This window comes from Callorhinus ursinus, unplaced genomic scaffold (assembly GCF_003265705.2).
Source record: "Callorhinus ursinus isolate GAN/ISIS: 27379988/994484 unplaced genomic scaffold, GSC_fseal_2.0 scaffold10, whole genome shotgun sequence".
NCBI classification, from domain to species: domain Eukaryota; kingdom Metazoa; phylum Chordata; class Mammalia; order Carnivora; family Otariidae; genus Callorhinus; species Callorhinus ursinus.
In genome coordinates, this window is record NW_027397072.1 from 21,189,492 (window position 1) to 21,210,280 (window position 20,789).

The window sequence follows — 20,789 nt, forward strand, 5'->3', positions numbered from 1 at the left end:
AGGACTGGGGCGCCTGGGTGGCTCAGTCGTTAAGCGTCTGCCTTCGGCTCGGGTCGTGATCCCGGGGTCCTGGGATCGAGCCTCACATCGGGCTCCCTGCTCCGTGGGGAAGCCTGCTTCTCCCTCTCCTACTCCCTCTGCTTGTGTTCCCTCTTTCGCTATGTCTCTCTCTGTCAAATAAATAAATAAAATCTTTAAAAAAAAAAAAACAAAACAAAAAATCAAGGACTGATTTTTTTTTAAATGAGGGTACATCTAAAACCAGTGGAATATTAAGAAAAAATTAAAGAGAATGAGGCAGATACATAAATCATGACATTAAAAAGCATCCATGATAATGTGCCTGGGTGGCTCAGTAAGTTAAGCAAGTACCTGCCTTCAGCTCAGGTCATGATCCCAGGGTCCTGCGATCAAGCCCCATGTCAGGCTCTCTGTTCAGCAGGACGTGCTTCTCCCTCGCTCTCTGCTTGCCACTCCCCCTGCTTGTGCTCTCTCTCTCCCACAAATAAATAAAATCTTTAAAAAAAAAAAAAGGCATCCATGATATTCCTAACTAAAAACAGTTGCAGAACTGTATATAAAATATAAATAAGTATACATGTTTATGTATATCTCCACATATAGGGTTAAAAGTCCAGAAAACTATATTTGAACTATAAACCATACTTAATTTCAGTATGGTAACTCTATTTTCAATATTTCAGTATGCAGACTTTCACTTAATCCCATTTTCATTACAGTGACTCATCAAAGATTAACTCTACACTGTTCTGTTCCATCTTTTTTTAAGAATGAGCCTATAGGGGCACCTGGGCGGCTCAGTCGTTAAGCATCTGCCTTTGGCTCAAATCATTATCTCAGTGGGATCTAGCCCCACATTGGACTCCTTGCTCAGCGGGAAGCTTACTTCTCCCTCTTCCACTCCCCCTACTTGTGTTCCCTCTCTCGCTGTGTCTCTATCAAATAAATAAAATCATTAAAAAAAAAATGAACCTATATAACTTCAATAGAAACTCAAATTTTTAATTCGTATTTAAAGAGTTCTAAAATTTAGGATTTTTTTTAAATTTAGTATATCAGTAATCTTTTACAACAACATTAAAAACATGGTTAAGTCAAACTGTACTAAAAATACTATAAAGGGGTACCTGGCTGGCTGTCAGTGGAGCATATGATTCTTGATCTCAGGGTTCTGAGTTCAAGCCCCATGTTGGCTGTACAGATTACTTAAAAATAAAATCTTTAAAAATAAAAAATAAGACTACTACTACTAAATCGCACACTCCTATTAACTATGAGGATGGTCTCTGCAACATGGAAAGATAGACTATAGAACTAGAGGGGCATTCAGAGGTCTTTGGTAAAAAGGACAAAGAGAACAGGTTTTAACAAACCCTACTGATCAGTTCCCTGTAGTTTTATCTTCCACACAGTAGTCTCCTTCCAAACAGCTTTTGTAGAGAAAACATAATGCCCTTTCACCATAGCAAAATTGCATGGCCTTTTAAGAGAAGACAGAATCTGTAGAGGAGGAAATAGCAAGGAATTCTGCAAATGTGATGGCTATTTTCTCAGCTCCTGTCAGAATTCTAGGAGATGCAGTAGCAGCACCTTTCATAGAAATTTTTAATTTATGTGTTCAAAAAGATTTTGATTTTTCATTCGACTAGTTAGGTTTGTGGGCTTTTAAAGCAGGCACAAAGGGGCGCCTGGGTGGCTCAGTCGTTAAGCGTCTGCCTTCGGCTCAGGTCATGATCCCAGGGTCCTGGGATCGAGCCCCGCATCGGGCTCCCTGCTCCGTGGGAAGCCTGCTTCTCCCTCTCCCACTCCCCCTGCTTGTGTTCCCTCTGTCACTGTGTCTTTTTCTGTCAAATAAATCTTAAAAAATAAATAAACAGGGCGCCTGGGTGGCTCAGATGGTTAAGAGTCTGCCTTCGGCTCGGGTCATGATCCCAGGGTCCTGGGATCGAGTCCCGCTTCGGGCTCCCTGCTCCTTGGGAGCCTGCTTCTCCTCTGCCTCTCTCTCTCTCTCTCTCTCTCTCTCTCTCTCTGTCTTTCATGAATACATAAATAAAATCTTAAAAAATAATAATAATAATAATAAATAAATAAACAAAATAAAGCAGGCACATAAAAACAGGAGAGAAGGGTGAACTGAAAATAACACAAACTCTAAGACACGAAACAGGGGAACTTTAATACTATGGCAAGAAGGAAAATCAGTCAAGTAAAGTGTTACATCAAATCACCTAGCACAAATAGACTTGCAGGGCGCCTGGGTGGCTCAGTTGGTTAAGCAACTGCCTTCGGTTCAGGTCATGATCCTGGAGTCCTGGGATCGAGTCCCGCATCAGGCTCCCCGCTCAGCGGGGAGTCTGCGTCTCCCTCTGACCCTCTTCCCTCTCGTACCCTCTCTCTCTCATTCTCTCTCTCTCAAATAAATAAATAAAATCTTTAAAAAAAAACAAAACAAATAGACTTGCAAATAGCAACTTCATGAATGTATCAAACATCTTACAATTTTATGCCAATTATACCTCCATAAAGCTGAAATAATAAATATAAATATGCAGTATTTTGTAATTATGGATCAGAGCAGTTTCTCAATTTTTAACCCATGGTCCCTACAATGCTTTCTCATCCTATTTTCCATATATTCTACAAATCAAGACTTTGCCCAGTTTTACCTTCTATAGTCTGTATTATAAAAACAATAGATTTACTATGTTTTCAAATATGCACGCTCTCTCCTGGAGATTCTAATACAACTACAAATACAATACAAATACAGACTAAAGAGGATTCTGGACTGGTCAATATACATCCAAAGGGACATACCAGGCCTGGATTTTAAGTCTGTATTTGTATTTATAATTTATTTTCATTTTTAACTTTTTAAGGATTTTATTTATTTATTTGAGAGACAGAGCAAGCACAAGCCAGGGAGGAAGAGAAGCAGGCTCCCTGCAGAGCAGGGAGCTCAACAAGGGGCTCAATCGGAGGACCCTGGGATCACGACCCCAGCCAAAGGCAGCTGTCCAACTGACCGAGCCAACCAGGTGCCACAGTAATTTTTTTTTTTAAGACTTTATTTGACACAGAGAGAGAGAGAGCAGGAGCGGGGGAGCGGCAGGCAGAGGGATAGGGAGAAGCAGGCTCACCACTGAGCAATGAGCCTGATGTGGAGCCCAGGACCCTGGGATCATAACCCAAGCCGAAGGCAGCCACTTAACAACTGAGCCACCCAGGCACCCCTGTATTTATAATTTTTAAGAAAAAAATTACTCACAATAAAGATTAAGGGTCCTGAAAATTTCTAAGACTTGTATTTTTTTCTAAAGCCTATTTTGTTTAGATTTTTTCCTAATCATCTTTCTATTCATTATATATTTTTATCATTATACTTTTTAGAGAGAGAGCACGCCCACGCAAGCCTGTGTGCACGCGTGGGGGGGGGAGGGTGGAGACAGGGAAAGGGAGAGAATCTTTTTTTTTTTTTTTTTTAATATTTTTTTTTTTTTTTTGACACAGAGAGAGAGAGAGAACACTAGCAGGGGGAGCAGCAGAAGGGGAGGGAGAAACGATGCGGGGCTCGATCCCAGGACCCTGGGATCATGACCTGAGCCGAAGGCAGACGCTTAATGGACTGAGCCACCCAGGCGTCCCTAGGGAGAGTGAGAATCTTAAGCAGGCTCCACGACTTAGTGGGAGCCTTTCGCAGGGCTTGATCTCACAGCCCTGAGATCACCTGAGTGAAATCAAGAGTCAGACTCTAACCAACTGAGCCACCCAGGCATCCCCATTATACTTTTAGTTACTTTCCATATTCTATACTTCCTACACAAAGTAATTAGCCTCTGATTATTCCTTTAACAGAAATTTTCTATCTTCCATCTTATTCCCCAAAGTTAAATGACTTTAGGTAAATGACAAAAATAAAAATCTATATACATTCAAAATCATATTAACCAAGGGAAATCTATATAGATAGCATCCTCCTCCCCAAAAAAACCCACTTTTTTTTAAACTTTTTTTTTTTTTTTTTAAGATTTTACTTATTTATTTGACAGAGAGAGACAGAGCCAGAGAGGGAACACAAGCAGGGGGAGTGGGAGAGGGAGAAGCAGGCTTCCGGCTGAGCAGGGAGCCCGATGCAGGGCTCATCGCAGGACCCTGGGATCACGAACTGAGCCGAAGGCAGACACTTAAGGACCGAGCCACCCAGGCGGCCCCCCACCTTTTTTTCAGTCTACAAACCACATGCTAAAGATCTACAAGACAGACTGCTGTGCTCCTCACCTCTAACATCCATACTTCACTTCTGATACCTGACCACCTTATTCCCAAGATATCCAAAGGCACCTCTACTGTACAATCTCTAAGGTCTGCTTCTCTGTCCATTCTACTTACAATTACAACGAACTTGTCCTTTTAGGACAATGCTTCCCTAGTTGTGGTGCGTAACAAGGAAAAAGTCAAAAGAGAAAACAGGATCAACAAAATTGTACTATTTCAAAAGCTCTGCTTTATAAAAACAGCTAAATTCCTCAGGGATGTCATTATATATTTAGATGATACAGGTTCTTTGTTTTTGTTTTGTTTAAAAAAGAGCATAACTTTGTGCATAGTTCTAAAATCAGTGTAATAGTTCTTAAGATCTCTGGCACACTATATACTACAGATCTAATTCCAAATCATTTCATCACCATCACTGCCACCCTTAAAATTTAAAACATGTACGACTGTTAACTAAGTATTTGAGTAATGCTTTTTATAACTAGGGTATTTATATAGGGCAAATATAAGATCAGTAGGGAGATGGTCCAGTGTAGTGAATGAGCATTCAAGTTCTGTGGAATCTCAACTCCATTATCCATCTCTCTGGTGTCCCTAGTTATTGGAACCAGTCTATATACTCCGTATTTAATCAGCCTTTTGGAATAATTTTACTATCTTACAGTAATTATGAATCGTATCTTGATTTTTCAGATTGTTCATAATAACCTTACATCAATCCATCGCTCTCACACATCCACACACATACCCTCCGTATCATACATGTATATATACATATATAATTAATTTTATTTATCTGTTGCTATACTATTTGTCAGAAATACAACCCCATTTTGGGGCGCCTGGGTGGCTCAGTCATTAAGCGTCTGCCTTCGCCTCAGGTCATATCTCAGGGTCCTGGGATCAAGCCCCAAATCCGGGCTCTCTGCTCAGCAGGAAGCCTGCTTCTCCCTCTCCCACTCCCCCTGCTTGTGTTCCTGCTCTCGCTGTCAAATAAATAAATAAAATCTTAAAAAAAGAAAAAAGAAATACAACCCCATTTTAATAGTGCTCCCTAAAACAGGACAGCTCTACAATGTAGATACACACAATGAAACAAGAAGCAGATATTGCTTTTTTTCGTAAATAATTTTATTCTTTCCTTGCTGAAACTCTGTTCCTAGAACATTTGACCTTAATGCCTATGAAATAAGTTTCTTAAGACATACTTCTCCTAGTCCTCTTGATCTTATAAATATATGCTACATTTCTTAATTTAGGTCAAAGTTACTTCCATTTGTCAAATCACTAATTTTCTGACCTCATTATTCTGAAATATTAAAAATTTACTTTTATCTATTCCAATTTTACTTCTAATGATAGTCCTTCCTGGGCGCCTGGGTGGCTCAGTTGGTTAAGCAACTGCCTTCGGCTCAGGTCAGGATCCTGGAGTCCCAGGATCGAGTCCCGCATGGGGCTCCCTGCTCAGCAGGGAGTCCGCTTCGCCCTCTGACCCTCCCCCCTCTCATGTGCTCTCTCTCTCTCTCAAATAAATAAAATCTTTTTTTTTTTAAAGATTTTATTTATTTCTTTGACAGAGAGAGACACAGCGAGAGGGGGAACACAAGCAGGGGGAGTGGGAGAGGGAGAAGCAGGCTTCCCGCGGAGCAGGGAGCCCAAAGCGGGGCTCGATCCCAGGACCCTGGGATCATGACCTGAGCCGAAGGCAGACGCTTAATGACTGAGCCACCCAGGTGCCCCTCAAATAAATAAAATCTTTAATAAATAAATAAATAAATAAACAGTCCTTCCTACAAATGGAAATCGTTTGAATACAGAGATTTAGTTTAATTCCTCACTTTATAGATGATAAACCAAGCCAAAGTGAGTAGAATGTTTTTTTTACATTTTGGCTACTAGGGAAAAAAAGTTTTAATATCACCACTCTCCTTCTAAAATTCATTTTTACTAAGATTGAGGCCTTACATTTGCCAGAACCAAATAATAATACCAAGCCAGTAATATACTGATCCCTTTAAGAACTCACACAGTACTCTACTTAATAAACTAGCCTTTCCATCTTTTAGATACTATTTTTCACATAGCTAGCTAGGCATGAAATGCTTATTATGAATGAACAAGTATGTTAATTAAAGGAAAATCTAGGGGTGCCTGGGTGGCTCAGTTGGTTAAACATCTGCCTTCAGCCTGGGATTGAGCCACAAGTCAGACTCCCTGCTCAGCAGGGGGCCTGCTTCTCCCTCCCCCTTTGCCACTCCCCCTGCCTGTGCTCTCCAGCTCTGTCAAATAAACAAAATCTTTAAAAAAAAAAAAAAGGAAAATCTAAACAGCAGATGCAAATTTTTCCTACTTGTCACAATTTCCTAATGATTAGACTAGTTTATCCAAAGAGATAATTCAAAAGTACTCTTAAGATTCTAGAGACTTAATGAACATAATTAGGGTTGTGGTCTGCTTACCTATAATTAAAATTTGCCACCTTTTTAATAAAAAGAAAAAGTCTTGAGGTATTAATCAAGTAGAAGAAAGTGTAACAGCCTTCTGTGAAGCAGCAATTTCCTCCCCACCAAAAAAATTATTTCTAGAGTTTATCTTTCAGAAGGAAACTATCAGCACAGTCACAATTATGAAGAGAGACTGTTAAGTGAAAACACTCAATAAATAAAATGTGCTTTTATTTATTCACTAACTTTTTCACATTTCCAACTAAAACAGAAATACAAGCTTAAGACTCATCAATCCCCTATCACATCAAATTTACAAAACAAATGGACAAGGTTTACAAAAATGCATAAGATTGAATAAACAGCAGGATCCAAATGTGGGGAAATAAATTAAAAAGACTGGATGATAACAAAACATTCAAAAGATATAGCTGAGGGGTGAAATACGTGATTTCTCATTTTCTTCTTTATACGCTCCTATAATCTTCCAAATTCTCCCACAGTTTACATTTATTACTTTCATAATCAGAAAAAAACCTCATTTAAAAAATAAACCGTATATCATATAAAAAAGGTTCATTTAGAAGGGGTCTCCACATTATACAAGTATTACTGACATGGTTCACGATTAAAGATAATGTCTCCACACTTTCTCACTTTCCAACACCAACATGCCGTTTTATGTCCTATTACTTTTTTTGCTGCGTCTCCTAATGTTTCATTTCTACATACATACACGCTTTTCATTTTTTCATACAACACAATAAAAGTCTCACTGATTACTTAAATCCTACCTCTAAGCCTCGTTATTGAAAAAGGAAAAAAAAAAAGATAGTTTTACCTACTAATTACAACTTCGTGTACCCACCATCACTTTAGCTACGGAAAAGTCAAGGCCGGGTAAACTACACGTCCCACCATGCATTGCTGCCTTGTTCAGAGTAGGTCTCTACGGAAACAGAAAAAAAAAATTCTACAAGTCCCACCTGTTACTTCGTTTCTAAACACCTCTTGCACTTTCAGCTTTCAACAGCAAACAAAAACATGAGCCTCGTGACCTCACGTTGGATCTGGGAGCCCAGACGAGCGGGGAACCCGGGGTCAGGCGGCATGTCCGCTATAGCGGGTAAATTCTACCAAGATCCAGCGCTCCTCTCTTCTTTCCGGGGCTGGGTGCACGCACAAGCCTTCTCCTATCTGCATCCAATGGGGGCTCTTCAGCCGCACAAGGGAGAAGAACCGGTTACTGTGCAAGCACAACAGACTTCCCCATGCCGGGGCGGGAGCTACCACAGAGTGGAGGTGAGAGCGACGTGACCCCGAAAGGCAGCTTCAAAACACCAAGGGGACTCGTCGCAGACGCAGGGAGAAGCCACAGCCCCGCGGCGACCCTCTTCCGCTGGGCGCCTCCATTTCCACAGGGATCACAACCCCGACACTAACCGCCGCCCTCTCCGCGCGGTTTTGTGCCCCCTTCAGCCGGGTCGCTGAGCCAATGACCTCCCTTCCCCTGCGACCGGCAGGCGGCGAGGGAACAAAATTCTCCCGGGCTTCCCCTTCGCTCCCTCCCCCTTACCGTCTTGGCGGCCTCCGCCCAGGTCCTGCCCTTCTTCCTACGGCCCTTTTCCCTCATGTCGGGTCTTGAACTGACTGGGAGGCTCCCGTGTCCGGGCTCCGGCCGCCCTCCCTGCCTGCTCTGCCCTGCGATGCTTTTCCCGCGGTGCCGGGAAAGGTGGGAGAAAGGGGAAGTCAGGCCGGTGGAGCACCCAAGCAGAGGAAGCGACGGGGGTGGTGCGCGGGGGGGGCGGGGGTCTATGGGGCGGCCGGTCCTCCTGCTGCCGTTGCCACTGCTACCGCCGCTGCCATATTGGGTCCTTACTGTACAGGCAGCCGCTAAGGTCACGTGACCGCTCCCGCGCGACCGTCACTACTGTACGCAACCGGCCGCGCGAGCGTGCGCGCGCGCGCCCCCGCCTCCAGCGAGGGCCTGCAGGGCGAACGAGCCGGCGGTCAGCTGCGTCTCCTCCCTCCCCCGCCCTTCCGCTCTCCGCCTGTCCTTTGGAGCATGCGCGGGAGGGAGGTCCGACGCTGAAGTGCGTCGGCCGTCCTGTGCTCACGCCTACAGCGAAAATCAGCTTGCGGAAGCGGAACTTAATCCATCCCGGAAGGTTTATTGAGTGGATTCTGACCGCGTGCTGGGCGCAGCGGTGGTCTTAGAGCCTTGGAAGAGCCAGACTTTTGCCTCAAAGGGCGACCCTCCCCGCTGTCACTTTCTTTTTTTTAAAAGATGTTTTATTTATTTTTTAACAGAGTGAGGGAACACGAGCAGGAAGAGTGGGAGAGGGAGAAGCAGGCTTCCCGCCGAGCAGGAAGCCCGATGTGGGACTCGATCCCAGAACGCTGGGATCATGACCCGAGCCGAAGGCAGACGCTTAACGACTGAGCCACCCAGGCATCTGAACTGTCACTTTCAACAAGCCTCGTACTTGGGTTTTTTCGTTTGTCCATGTTCATTTTTACAAAGGTTGTCTTTTTGACGATTTGCAACAGTTCTCGTCTGCTTATTAACCCATTTCGATAGATGATAGATGAGTTTGAGTGACTTACCAAGCTCACCTGTCTAGGATGTGGAGAAACCAAGAATCAAATCGCCAGCTCAGAGCCCTTTTTCCATCTCCCACAATGCCTCTCAAACTTAGATGAACCTCCCCCCCCCTTTTAAAGGCCACCAGTAACTACATTCAGGCTTTTTCAAGTGAAGTCTCATCAAGGACCATGGTGTCTTTTATCTGGGTGACTTCAGTCACTGGCACAGTGCCTGTAAATATCAGGCACCCAGTAAATATTTGCTGAACGATTCAGCTATGTGTGTGGTCAGAAATCATTATTTGTAGTGTCTATAAAAGCCTCCTGAAGAATCCAGAATGTGGCATATTCCATCGTGTTATCCATGTTTTTATACTTCGCGAAGTAAAAAGAATATGTGTACTAACACTTCCTGTTCTCCAAAATACATCTGCTTCCAGAAGTTGCTTCTGGTCTAGTTTAGTAAACCTAGCCCTCTACTGTATTCTAAAATAGGACTGAGAGGCAATAGTTAGCTTGGAGGCCATGGTTTGGTGTCAGAAGTTCATGGACCCCCTCAAATTATGAACAATCTTTTGGGTGTAATTGTGCATTTTTGAAAACAGGATTCAGGGGGCTCCTGGCTGGCTCAGTTGGTAGAGTGTGTGACTCGATCTTGGGTCTGACTTCCAGCCCCACACTGGGCATGGAGCCTACTTAAAATTAATTAATTAATTACTTAGTTAAAAAAGAAGGATTCATAACTTTAATTCAATGTTTCAAAACGGGCTGTTACACACACACACAAAAAAAGTCTTAATAGGGAGTTTGAGAGGCCATCTAGATCCTTATATTATTCCTTCAGTCATTGAAGGAAATGACTGAAGGAAATGATGCATGTCATATATTTGACATGTCATATATATGACATGCATATATTTTCACAAATCCTTTTAGGAACTCATAGCACTATCCATAGCACTCAAGATATGTACCATCTCCCGCCAAACCCACCCTCTAAGGGCACCTGGCTGACTCAATCAGTCGAGCGGTAGAACGTGCAACTCTTGAGGTCGTGAGTTTGAACCCCAACTCAGATGTAGAGACTACTTAAAAATAAAGTCTTTGGGGATGCCTGGGTCGCTCAGTCAGTTAAGTGTCTGCCTTTGGCTCAGGTAATGATCTCAGGGTCCTGGGAATGAGTCCCACATCAGGCTTCTTGCTCAGTGGGGAGCTTGCTTCTCCCTCTGCCTGCCACTCCCCCTGCTTGTGTTCTTTCTCTCTGACAAATAAATAAAATCTTTAAAAATAAATAGAGTCTTGGGGGTTGGGGCGCCTGGGTGGCTCAGTCAAGTTGAGCATGTGCCTTTGGCTCAGGTCATGATCCCAGAGTCCTGGGATTGAGCCAAGTGTTGGGCTCCCTCCTCAGCAGGAGTCTTTCTCTCTCTGCCCCCCACTCCACTTGTGCTCTCTCTCTCTAATAAATAAATAAAATCTTTAAAAAATATATCTTTATGGGATGCCTGGGTGGCTCAGTCAGTTGGGCATCTGCCTTCAGCTCAGGTCATAATCCCAGGTTCCTAGGACCGAGTCCTGCATTGGGCTCCTTGCTCAGTGGAGAGCCTGCTTCTCCCTCTGCCCCTCCCTCTGCTTATGCTGCTCTCTCTGACAAATAAATAAGTAAAATCTTTTTAAAAATAATAATAAAATAAAAAATCTTTGGGGCACCTGGGTTGTCAGTCAGTTAAGCGTCAGATTCTTGATATCAGCTCAGGTCTTGATCTCAGGGTTGTGAGTTCAAGCCCTGCACTGGGTTCCACACTGGGTGTGGAGCCTACTTTAAAAAAAGAATTTTTTTTCTTTTTTAAGAAATAGAACAGTTGGCTTGACTTTCTCTCCCTCTCACTCTCCCTCTGTGCTCTTTCTGTCTTTCTCAAATAAATAAATAAAGTGTATAAAAAAAAAGTTAACCAGTGTTGGGGCAACTGACTGGCTCAGTCAGTAGAGAATTTGATTTTTGATCTCAGGGTTTTAAGTTTGAATTGAACATTGGAGGTAGAGATTATTTTAAAAATAAGATCTTGGACACCAGGCACCTGGGTGGCTCAGTTGATTAAGCGACTGCCTTCGGCTCGAGTCATGATCCTGGAGTCCCGGGATCGAGTCCCACATTGGGCTCCCTGCATCGGGCTCCCCGCTCGGCAGGGAGTCTGCTTCTCCCTCTGACCCTCCCCCCTCTCATGTGCCCTCTCTCTCTCTCTCATTCTTTCTCTCAAATAAATAAATAAAATCTTGGGGCGCCTGGGTGGCTCAGTTGGTTAAGCGACTGCCTTCGGCTCAGGTCATGATCCTGGAGACCCCGCATCGAGTCCCGCATCGGGCTCCCTGCTCAGCAAGGAATCTGCTTCTCCCTCTCACCCTCTTCCCTCTCGTGCTATCTCTCATTCTCTCTCTCTCAAATAAATAAAAATCTTTAAAATAAAATAAATAAATAAATAAATAAAATCTTTAAAAAAAAAGATCTTGGACACCTGGGTAGCTCAGTCAGTTAAGCATTGGACTTCTGGTTTCAGCTCAGATCGTGATCTCAGTGCCATGAGACTGAGCCGCACAACAGGCTTCTGCGCGCAACAGGGAGTCTGGTTGAGAATCTCTCTCTCTGCCCCTCCCCCCACGGGCACTTGCTCTCGCTCGCTCTCAAAATAAATAATTTTTTTTTTTAGATATTTATTTATTAGGGGGTGCCTGGGTGGCTCAGTCATTAAGCATCTGCCTTCGGCTCAGGTCATGATCCCAGGGTCCTGGGATTGAGCCCCTCATCACGCCTCCTGCTCGGCGGGAAGCCTGCTTCTCCTTCTCCCACTCCCCCTGTTTGTTTTCCCTCTCTCGCTATGTCTCTATCTGTCAAATAAATAAATAAAATCTTTAAAAAAATAAAAAGATATTTATTTATTTATTAGAGAGAGAGAGTGTGCACGCACGAGCTGGGGGGAGGGGCAGATGGAGCAGGAGAAGCAGACTCCCCGCTGAGCAGGGAACATGACACGGGGCTTGATCCCAGGACCCCAGGGTCATGACCTGAGCCAAAGGCAGACACTTAACCAACTGAGCCACCCAGGTGTCTCTCAAAATAAATCTTTAAAATATATACGTATTGGGCGCCTGGGTGGCTCAGTTGGTTAAGTGACTGCCTTCGGCTCAGGTCATGATCCTGGAGTCCCGCGATTGAGGTCCACATCGGGCTCCCTGCTCGACGGGGAGTCTGCTTCTCCCTCTGACCCTCTTCCCTCTCGTGCTCTCTATCTCTCATTCTCTCTCTCTCAAATAAATAAATAAAATCTTAAATAAATAAATAAACAGAAAATGTAGACAGTAGATATAGATAATAGATTCATAGATAGATACATAGATACAATAGATACATCTCCTTGTTGATCAGGCCAGGGTCCAAATGGGCAGTATCTGCTGACAGCACCTATGTTGGAACATAGCTTCTATCATGATGGCCATGGGCCACATGCCAGACCCATCAGAGGTAGAGATGATCTTTTCAACATCTTTTATGAGACAGGCATTGGCAGAAATATTGCTAGAGCAATTTTGTAAAGAATCAACTCTCTTTCATGAAGCTGTTACTGGAAATCTTATCATGGTTAAGAAAGATGACACTAGTTCTTGTACATCTGTAGGAAATCATCATTGGCCAAGAAATTAGAGTGTTTGGCTTTCCACAGGATTGGATGAGGGAGGAGTCATTCTGGTTTCACCTCCTTGCTCAGATAAGCAAGAACTCAAGACTAGCTATTCTTGAGGCCAGTTCCTCAGGTTTTCACAATTACAGCTATGGATCCCTAAACCTCTCTACCCACATGGCCTGGATTTCTGATTGTCCCTTCAAAGTAGACAATGATGTTATTATATACTGAACAGAATCTTGGACATTGAACCCCTAGTTCACATGATCTTTAACTTCCTCATTGGGTAACAGCTCCATTGCAGAGCCAAGTCTGTCTGATACCAGGATCATTTCCTATCCAGTTTTCCTAGTACCTTTTATTAAAGAAACTATCCTTTTCCCAGCATATATTTTTGGCTCCTTTGTCATAAATTAATTGACAATATATGTGTGGGTGTTTTTCCGGGCTCTCTATTAGGTTCCATTGACCTATGTGTCTTATATATATCAATACCATACTGTTTTGATTACTGTAGCTTTGTAATATAGCTTGAAGTCAGGAAGTGTGATGCCTCCAGCTTCGTTCTTCTGTCTCAAGATTGCTTTGTCTATTTAGGGACTTTTGTGATTTCATACAAATTTTAGAATTGTTTTTCATATTTCTGTGAAAAATGCCATTGGAATTTTGATAGAGATTGTATTCAATCTAGATAGCTTTGGGTAGTAGGGACATTTTAACAAATAACAATCTTTCCAACCCATGAGCACAGAATACCTTCTCATTTATTTGTGTCTTCTATCTTTTTCATCAATGTCTTATAGTTTTCAGTGTTCAGATCTTTCACCTCATTGGTTAGATTTATTCCTAAGTATTTTATTCTTTTTGATGCTATTATAAATGATGTTGTTTTCTTAATTTCCCTTTCAGATAGATCATTGTTACTGTGTAGAAACACAAATGGTTTTTATATATTGGTTTTGTTTTGTTTTTTATTTTTTAATAAATTATTTATTTGAGAGATTGAGAATGAGAGATAGAGAGCACGAGAGGGAAGAGGGTCAGAGGGAGAAGCAGACTCCCCACCGAGCAGGGAACCCAATGCGGGACTCGATCCCGGGACTCCAGGATCATGACCTGAGCTGAAGGCAGTCACTCAACCAACTGAGCCACCCAGGCACCCTTGTTTTGTTTTTTAAAAGATTCATTTATTGGGCGCCTGGGTGGCTCAGTTGGTTAAGTGACTGCCTTAAAAATCTTTTAAAAAAAATAAAAGATTCATTTATTTATTTGAGAGAGAGAGAGAGCACAAGCAGAGGGAGAGGGAGAAGCAGGCTCCACAATGAGCAGAGAGCCTGAAGCAGGGCTCAATCCCAGGACCCTGGGACATGACCAGAGCTGAAGGCAGACACTTAACCGAGTGAGCCACCCAGGCATCCCGTATATATTGGTTTTGTATGCTGCGACTTTACTAACTTGTTTATTAGTTCTAACAGTTTTTTGGTGGGATTTTTAGGGTTTTCTACATATAATATCATGTCATCTGCACATAGAGACAATTTTACTTCCCTTCCAATTTGGTTACCTGTTATTTCTTTTTCTTCCTAATTGCTCTAGCTAGGATTTCCAGTACTATGTACTATGCTGAATAAAAGTGGCAAGAGTGGGCATCCTTGGGGCACCTGGCTGGCTCAGTCAGTAGAGCATGTGGTTCTTGATCCAAAATCATGAGTTTGAGCCCCACATTGGGTGTAAAGATTACTTAGGGGGAAAAAGTAAGTTAAATTAAAAAAAAAAGAGTGGGCATCCTTGTCTTGTTCTTAATCTTAGAGGAAAACATTTCAACTTTTCACCATTGAGTATGATGTTTGCTTTGGGCTTGTCAAATATGGTCTTTATTATGTTTGAGGTATGTTCTCTGTATACCTAGTTTGTTGACAGTTTTTATCATGAAAAAATGTTGAATTTTGTCAAAAGCTCTTTTTGCATCTATTGAGATGATCATATGATTTTTATTTTTCATTTTGTTAATGTGGTATATCACATTGATTTGCAGATACTGAACATCCCTGGAATAAATCTCAATTAACCAAGGTGTATGACCCTTTTAATGTACTGTGGAATTTGGTTTGCTCATTTTTTGAGTTCTCTCTCTCTCTCCTTTTTTTTTTTTTGATGAGTCTGGTTAGAAGTTTTTCAATTTTATTGATTTTTCAAAGAACCAGCTCTTGGTTTCATTGTTCTATGGTTTGCTCATTTTTTTTGTTGAGGATTTTTACATCCATGTTTATCAGGGACATTGGCCTGTAATTTTCTTTTCTTGTAGTATCCTTATCTGGTTTGGTATCAGAGTAATACTACCCTCATAAAGTGAGTTTGGAAGTGTTTCTTCTCTTTCTATTTGAGAGCTTGAGAAGAATTGATGTTAATTTTTCCCAATGTTCAGTAGAATTCACCAGTGAACCCACCTAGTTGTGGACTTTTCTTTGTTGGGAGGTTTTTTGTTAAAATTTTAAGATTTTATTTATTTATTTGATAGAGAGAGCAAAAGCAGGGGGAGCATCAGTCAGAGGGAGAGGGAGAAGCAGGCTCCCCACTGAGCAGAGAGCCTGCCCTGGGGCTTGATCCCAGGATCCTGAGATCATGACCTGAGCCAAAGACAGCTGCTTAACCGACTGAGCCACCCAGGAGCCCCATATTGGGAGGTTTTTGATAACTGATTCAATCTCCTTGCTAGTAATCATTCTGTTCAGATTTCTATTTCTTCATGATTCAATCTTAGAAGGTTGTGTGTTTCTAGAAACTTATCCATTTCTTCTAGGTTTTCCAATTAGTTGGCATACACTTGTTCATTGTAATCTCTTACAACTCTTCAAATTTCTCTGGTATCAGTTGTAATGTCTCCTCTTTCATTTGTTATTTTATTTGAGTCCTCTCTCTTTTTCTTGATTAGTCTAGCTCAAGGTTTGTTTATTTTGTTTATCTTTAAAAAAAAAAATCTCAGGCGCCTCGGTGGCTCAGATGGTTAGGCATCTGCCTTCAGCTCAGGTCATGATCCCTGGGTCCTGGGATCGAGCCCTGCAGGGAGCCTGCTTCTCCCTCTGCCTCTGCTTCTCTCTCTCTCTCTCTCTCTCTCTGACTCTCATGAATAAATAAATAAAACATTTTAAATAAAAAATAAATAAAATTAAAAAAATCTCTTAGTTTCATTAACATTTTCTATTGTCTTTTAGTCTCTCATTTATTTTTGCTCTGATCTTTGTTATTTTGTTCTTTCTACTAACTTTGGGCTTCATTTGTTCTTTTTCTTTTTTTCCCTAGTTCATTGAGGTGTAAAATTAGGTTCTCCATTGGAGAGCTTTCCTTTTTTCTAAATGTAGGAGTTAACTGCTATACACCGTCCTCTTAGAACTGCTTTTGCTGCATTCCATAAGTCTTGATATATTATGTTTCCATTTTAATTTGTCTCAAAGATGGTTTTTTCTTTTTCTTTTGACTTCTTTGACCCATTGATTGTTCAGGCACATGTTGTTTAATTTCTGCATACTTGTGAAGCTTCCAGTTTTCTTCTTGTAATCGATTTCTATTTTCATAGCATTGTGGTCAGAAAAGATGCTTGATAAGATTTCAAGCTTCTTACATTTATTAAGATTCGTTTCGTGAAAAAAAAAAAAAAGACTCGTTTTGTCACCTAACCTATGATCTATCCTGGAGAATGTTCCATGTGCTCTTGAGAAGAAAGTGTATTCTGCTACTGTTGGATGAAATGTTCTGTAAATGTCTGTTAAGTCCATCTGGTCTAGCATGTCATTTAAGTTCAATGTTTCTTTTTTTTTTTTTTAATTTTATTTATTTGACAGAGAGAGACACAGCGAGAGGGGAACACAAGCAGGGGGAATGGGGGAGGGAGAAGCAGGCTTTCCGCTGAGCAGGGAGCCCTACATGGGACTCGATCCCAGGACCCTGAGATCATGACCTGAGCTGAAGGCAGACGCTTAACAACTGAGCCACCCAGGTGCCCCAAGTCCAATGTTTCTTAATTGATTTTCTGTCTGGATGATCTATTCTTTGTTGCAAGTGGGATATTGAATTTCCCTGCTACTGTATTGCTGTTTCTCCATTCAGTGTTAATACTTGCTTTATATATTTAGGTGCTTCCATGTTGAGTGGTAAATATTTACAAATGTTACAGCCTCATGATGAATTGATCCCGTTACCATTATATAATGATTCTCTTTGTCTCTTGTTACAGGCTTTGGCTTAAAGTCTATTTTGGGTGATGTAAATATAGCTTACCTCCGCTTTCCTTTGCATACAATATCTTTTTCCATCCCTTCACTTTCAGCCTATTTGTACCCTTAAAGCTGAAGTGAGTCTCTTCAAGACAGCATATAATTGGGTTTTGCTTTTTTATCTATTCAGCCACTCTATATCTTTTGACTGGAGAAGGAAAACCCCCCCTTTTTTTTAGATTTTATTTATTTATTTATTTGACAGAGAGAGAGAGAGACAGCCAGAGAGGGAACACAAGCAGGGGAGTGGGAGAGGGAGAAGCAGGCTTCCCGCTGAGCAGGGAGCCCGATGCGGGGCTCCATCCTGGGCCCCTGAGATCATGACCTGAGCCAAAGGCAGATGCTTAAGGACTGAGCCACCCAGGCGCCGCCCAAAGAGACTTTCAAGAGACTTCCTCCTGTAGCTTCACAGCTAGCAGGACCAACATTAGTTCCAGAGGGAAATAGATTGAGCAATTGTTATAAAAATGCAATATGAGATAAACAGTGTGGTATGAATGTGCCAGAAAACAGGGCTGCTGTTAGCTCTGCTCTCACTAACTCTGCCATGGCCACAGACTTCAGCTTTAAGCAGTTGGCCATCTCAAACATGAGTTAGGTCATGACCAGGAGGCAAGCTGTAGGTGGATCCTGTTCAAAGTCCTCGCCTCTGACCCTACATCAGTCAATAGCAGTCACTGCTCAGACGAAGAGGTGCTGGGCCCAGACTGGGCTGGAATTCCCCCACCTGAGTACCTTCTACCTATCAGAAGTTGGGCTCTCTCAACGAGGATTATCATGATGGCTGAATGAGGGGATACGTGTAAAGCGCCTAGAACAGTGTCTGGTACATTGGAAGCTATCCATAAATGTTAGCTATTGTATCTTGTATGTTATATCTGACCAGAAAAGAGGGCAAAAATAGGCCTTCTCAACTCTTCTTCCCTCCTGCAAAACTTATAAATAACTAGCTGTTCCCATTTCTCTACTAAGCAGCAAGATTTAGCTTACTTGCTGACAGGGCCAGCAAGAGCCTAGAGGAAAGGAATCTTTGAATGTCTGCTATATACCTGGCAATTTATAGGAGGATACAAAGATTGAGGACCTTCTCAAGAAACATTTTTTTAGGGGCGCCTGGGTGGCTCTGTCGGTTGAGTTTCCAACTCTTGATTTCTGTTCAGGTAATGATCTTAAGGTCCTGAGATTGAGCCCCAAATCGGGCTCCCCGTTCAGCACAGAGTCTGCTTGTTCCTCTCTGTCCCTCTCTGCCCCTCCACATGCACTCTCTGTCTATAATAAATAGATAAAATCTTTAAAAAAAATTTTTTTTATAAAGAAACATTTTTTTAGGGACAATTTCTGCCAACTAGTAATATGATCTTGATACTCAATCCAGTTCAATTAAACAGGTTAATTTAGTATATTTCAATCATGAGCCAAATACTGAGGACCAGAAATGAGTGCAAGTTAGCAAAAACAGTGAGATCAGGGCCTGAGCCTGTCGTGTTTATTATATTTGCAGTGCCCAGAGTAACACCTTGTAACAGGAAGTGTTCAATACATTTTTATTGAAAGAATAAGTAGATAAAGGAATAAATAAACAAGACACAGTCCCTACTCCCAAAAAGCTCATATTAAAATAAGAAAGACTGGAGCACCTGGGTGGCTCAATCAGTTAAGGGTCTGCCTTCAGCTCAGGTCATGATCCCAGGGTCCTGGAATGGAGCTACATCTGCATTGGGCTCCCTGCTCAGAGGGGAGTCTGCTTCTCCCTCTGCCTGCCACTCCCCCTACTTGTGCTCGCGCTCTCTCTCTCTCTCTCTCTCTGTCATATAAATAAAATAAAAGAAAAGAAAGAAAAGAAAAGAAAAAAGAAAAAAAGTAAAATAAGACCTATAAGTAAAATACCATACATTATTTTTTTTAAAGATTTTATTTATTTATTTGAGAGAGAGAGAATGAGAGATAGAGAGCACGAGAGGGAGGAGGGTCAGAGGGAGAAGCAGACTCCCTGCCGAGCAGGAAGCCCGATGTGGGACTCGATCCTGGGACTCCAGGATCATGACCTGAGCCGAAGGCAGTCGCTTAACCAACTGAGCCACCGAGGTGCCCCAAAATACCATACATTATTATACATGCAATCATAACTGTATATACAAGATCCTAAAGTGACATAGAGGAATAAGTGATAAAGTCTACAGATCTTAGGGCAAGGGAGGGTATCCAACAAGTCTCCAAGGAGAAATGGCACCCAGTGAAGAGAGTGGACGGGGCAGGGAGAGTGAATGAGACTGGAAGCAAGGAGACCAGTTAGGAGGGTTTTGCAATACTTCAGAGGACATAATGTCCTAATTTGCAGTCCGGGGGTCGGGGGGGTGGTCCATTAGCTTAGACAAATGTACATCTTTATTTTCACTAACCTTAAACTTATGACTTTGTCACCAACAGAAATCACAGATATTTTCATGTTACATTACAGTTGAGATATCTAGGAATATTTTTATGTTTATCACAACTTCAGTATTATTAGAACTACCACTGCATCTTATTTGATGCATTAATAATGAAGCACATGTATCACTATGACATAAATTTGTTTTTCTAATAAGCTCATCACTATTTTTCAATATAAATGGTTTTCTTTGTCATCCCATGTATTTTATTTACACATTTCAAGAGATTCTGAGAAGGAGTCTATAGGCTTCCACAAACCACCAAAGGAATCCATAGTAAAAACAAATGAACACAAAAAGAGGGGGTAGTTAAGAATTCCTGCTCCAGAGTCAGATCAAGTAAACGAAATCCTGGCTCCACCACATCATAGTGTGTGACTTTAGGCAAATTTTCAAAATCTTTTTGGGCCTCAGTTTCCTTATGTGGAAAATGGGTGTAATACTGATAGTATCTATTTCATAAGGTGTTGTAAAAATAAAGTAAATACACATAGAAAACTGAAAATAATGCCAGGTATATGATAAACATTCAATAAATATCACAACCTGTCCGGATCTTGGTTTCTGAAGAAAAGCCAATGAATGATCCCTTAAATCCAGCATTCCTTGAGACTGTAACCTACTTGTGAAGATTCTCTTGAATGCTAGTTAAAATAACAACCAAAAGAGTCCTCGGGGTTTTTTCTTCTTTTTTTTTTTTAAGTGAGCTCATGTCCAATGTGGGGCTCGAATTCACTACCCCAAGGTCAAGAGTTGCACACTCCACTGACTGAGCCAGCCAGGCACCCCAAAAGGGTCCTCATTTTCTCTCCTTCACCTTTTATTAATCATTTTGAGGATCGAGGAAGCGTCAACACAAGGTTCCCATTTTCTGCAAAGGACAAAAGGACAACTTCCTGAGAATTTAGGCTGACATATAAACACAGATTTAGAGTCAACAGGTCCCCATGGAAACTATCTTATTCCAGGTTCTCTAAAGCACAAATCTCAATGCTACTGACAAAGCACGAACTAGCTCACTTCATGGGTATGAGAGCCCAGCTTCAACTCTGCTGGACTGCAGGTGGTCAAAAGCTCAGAGATGCA

At 41.9% G+C, this 20,789-nt stretch overlaps 1 protein-coding gene across 1 annotated transcript in view; it reads right to left on the reverse strand.

Annotated features, from left to right (window-relative positions):
• The window catches only part of ASXL2 (ASXL transcriptional regulator 2), a 141,407-nt gene extending 132,691 nt beyond the window's left edge, over window positions 1-8,716 (reverse strand). Inside the window, exon 1 of the mRNA XM_025867869.2 lies at window positions 8,317-8,716. Coding sequence (XP_025723654.1) covers window positions 8,317-8,373 — 57 coding nt within the window. The 5' untranslated portion in view covers window positions 8,374-8,716. The remainder of the gene's footprint in view (window positions 1-8,316) is intronic.
• Window positions 8,717-20,789: the final 12,073 nt, after the last annotated feature.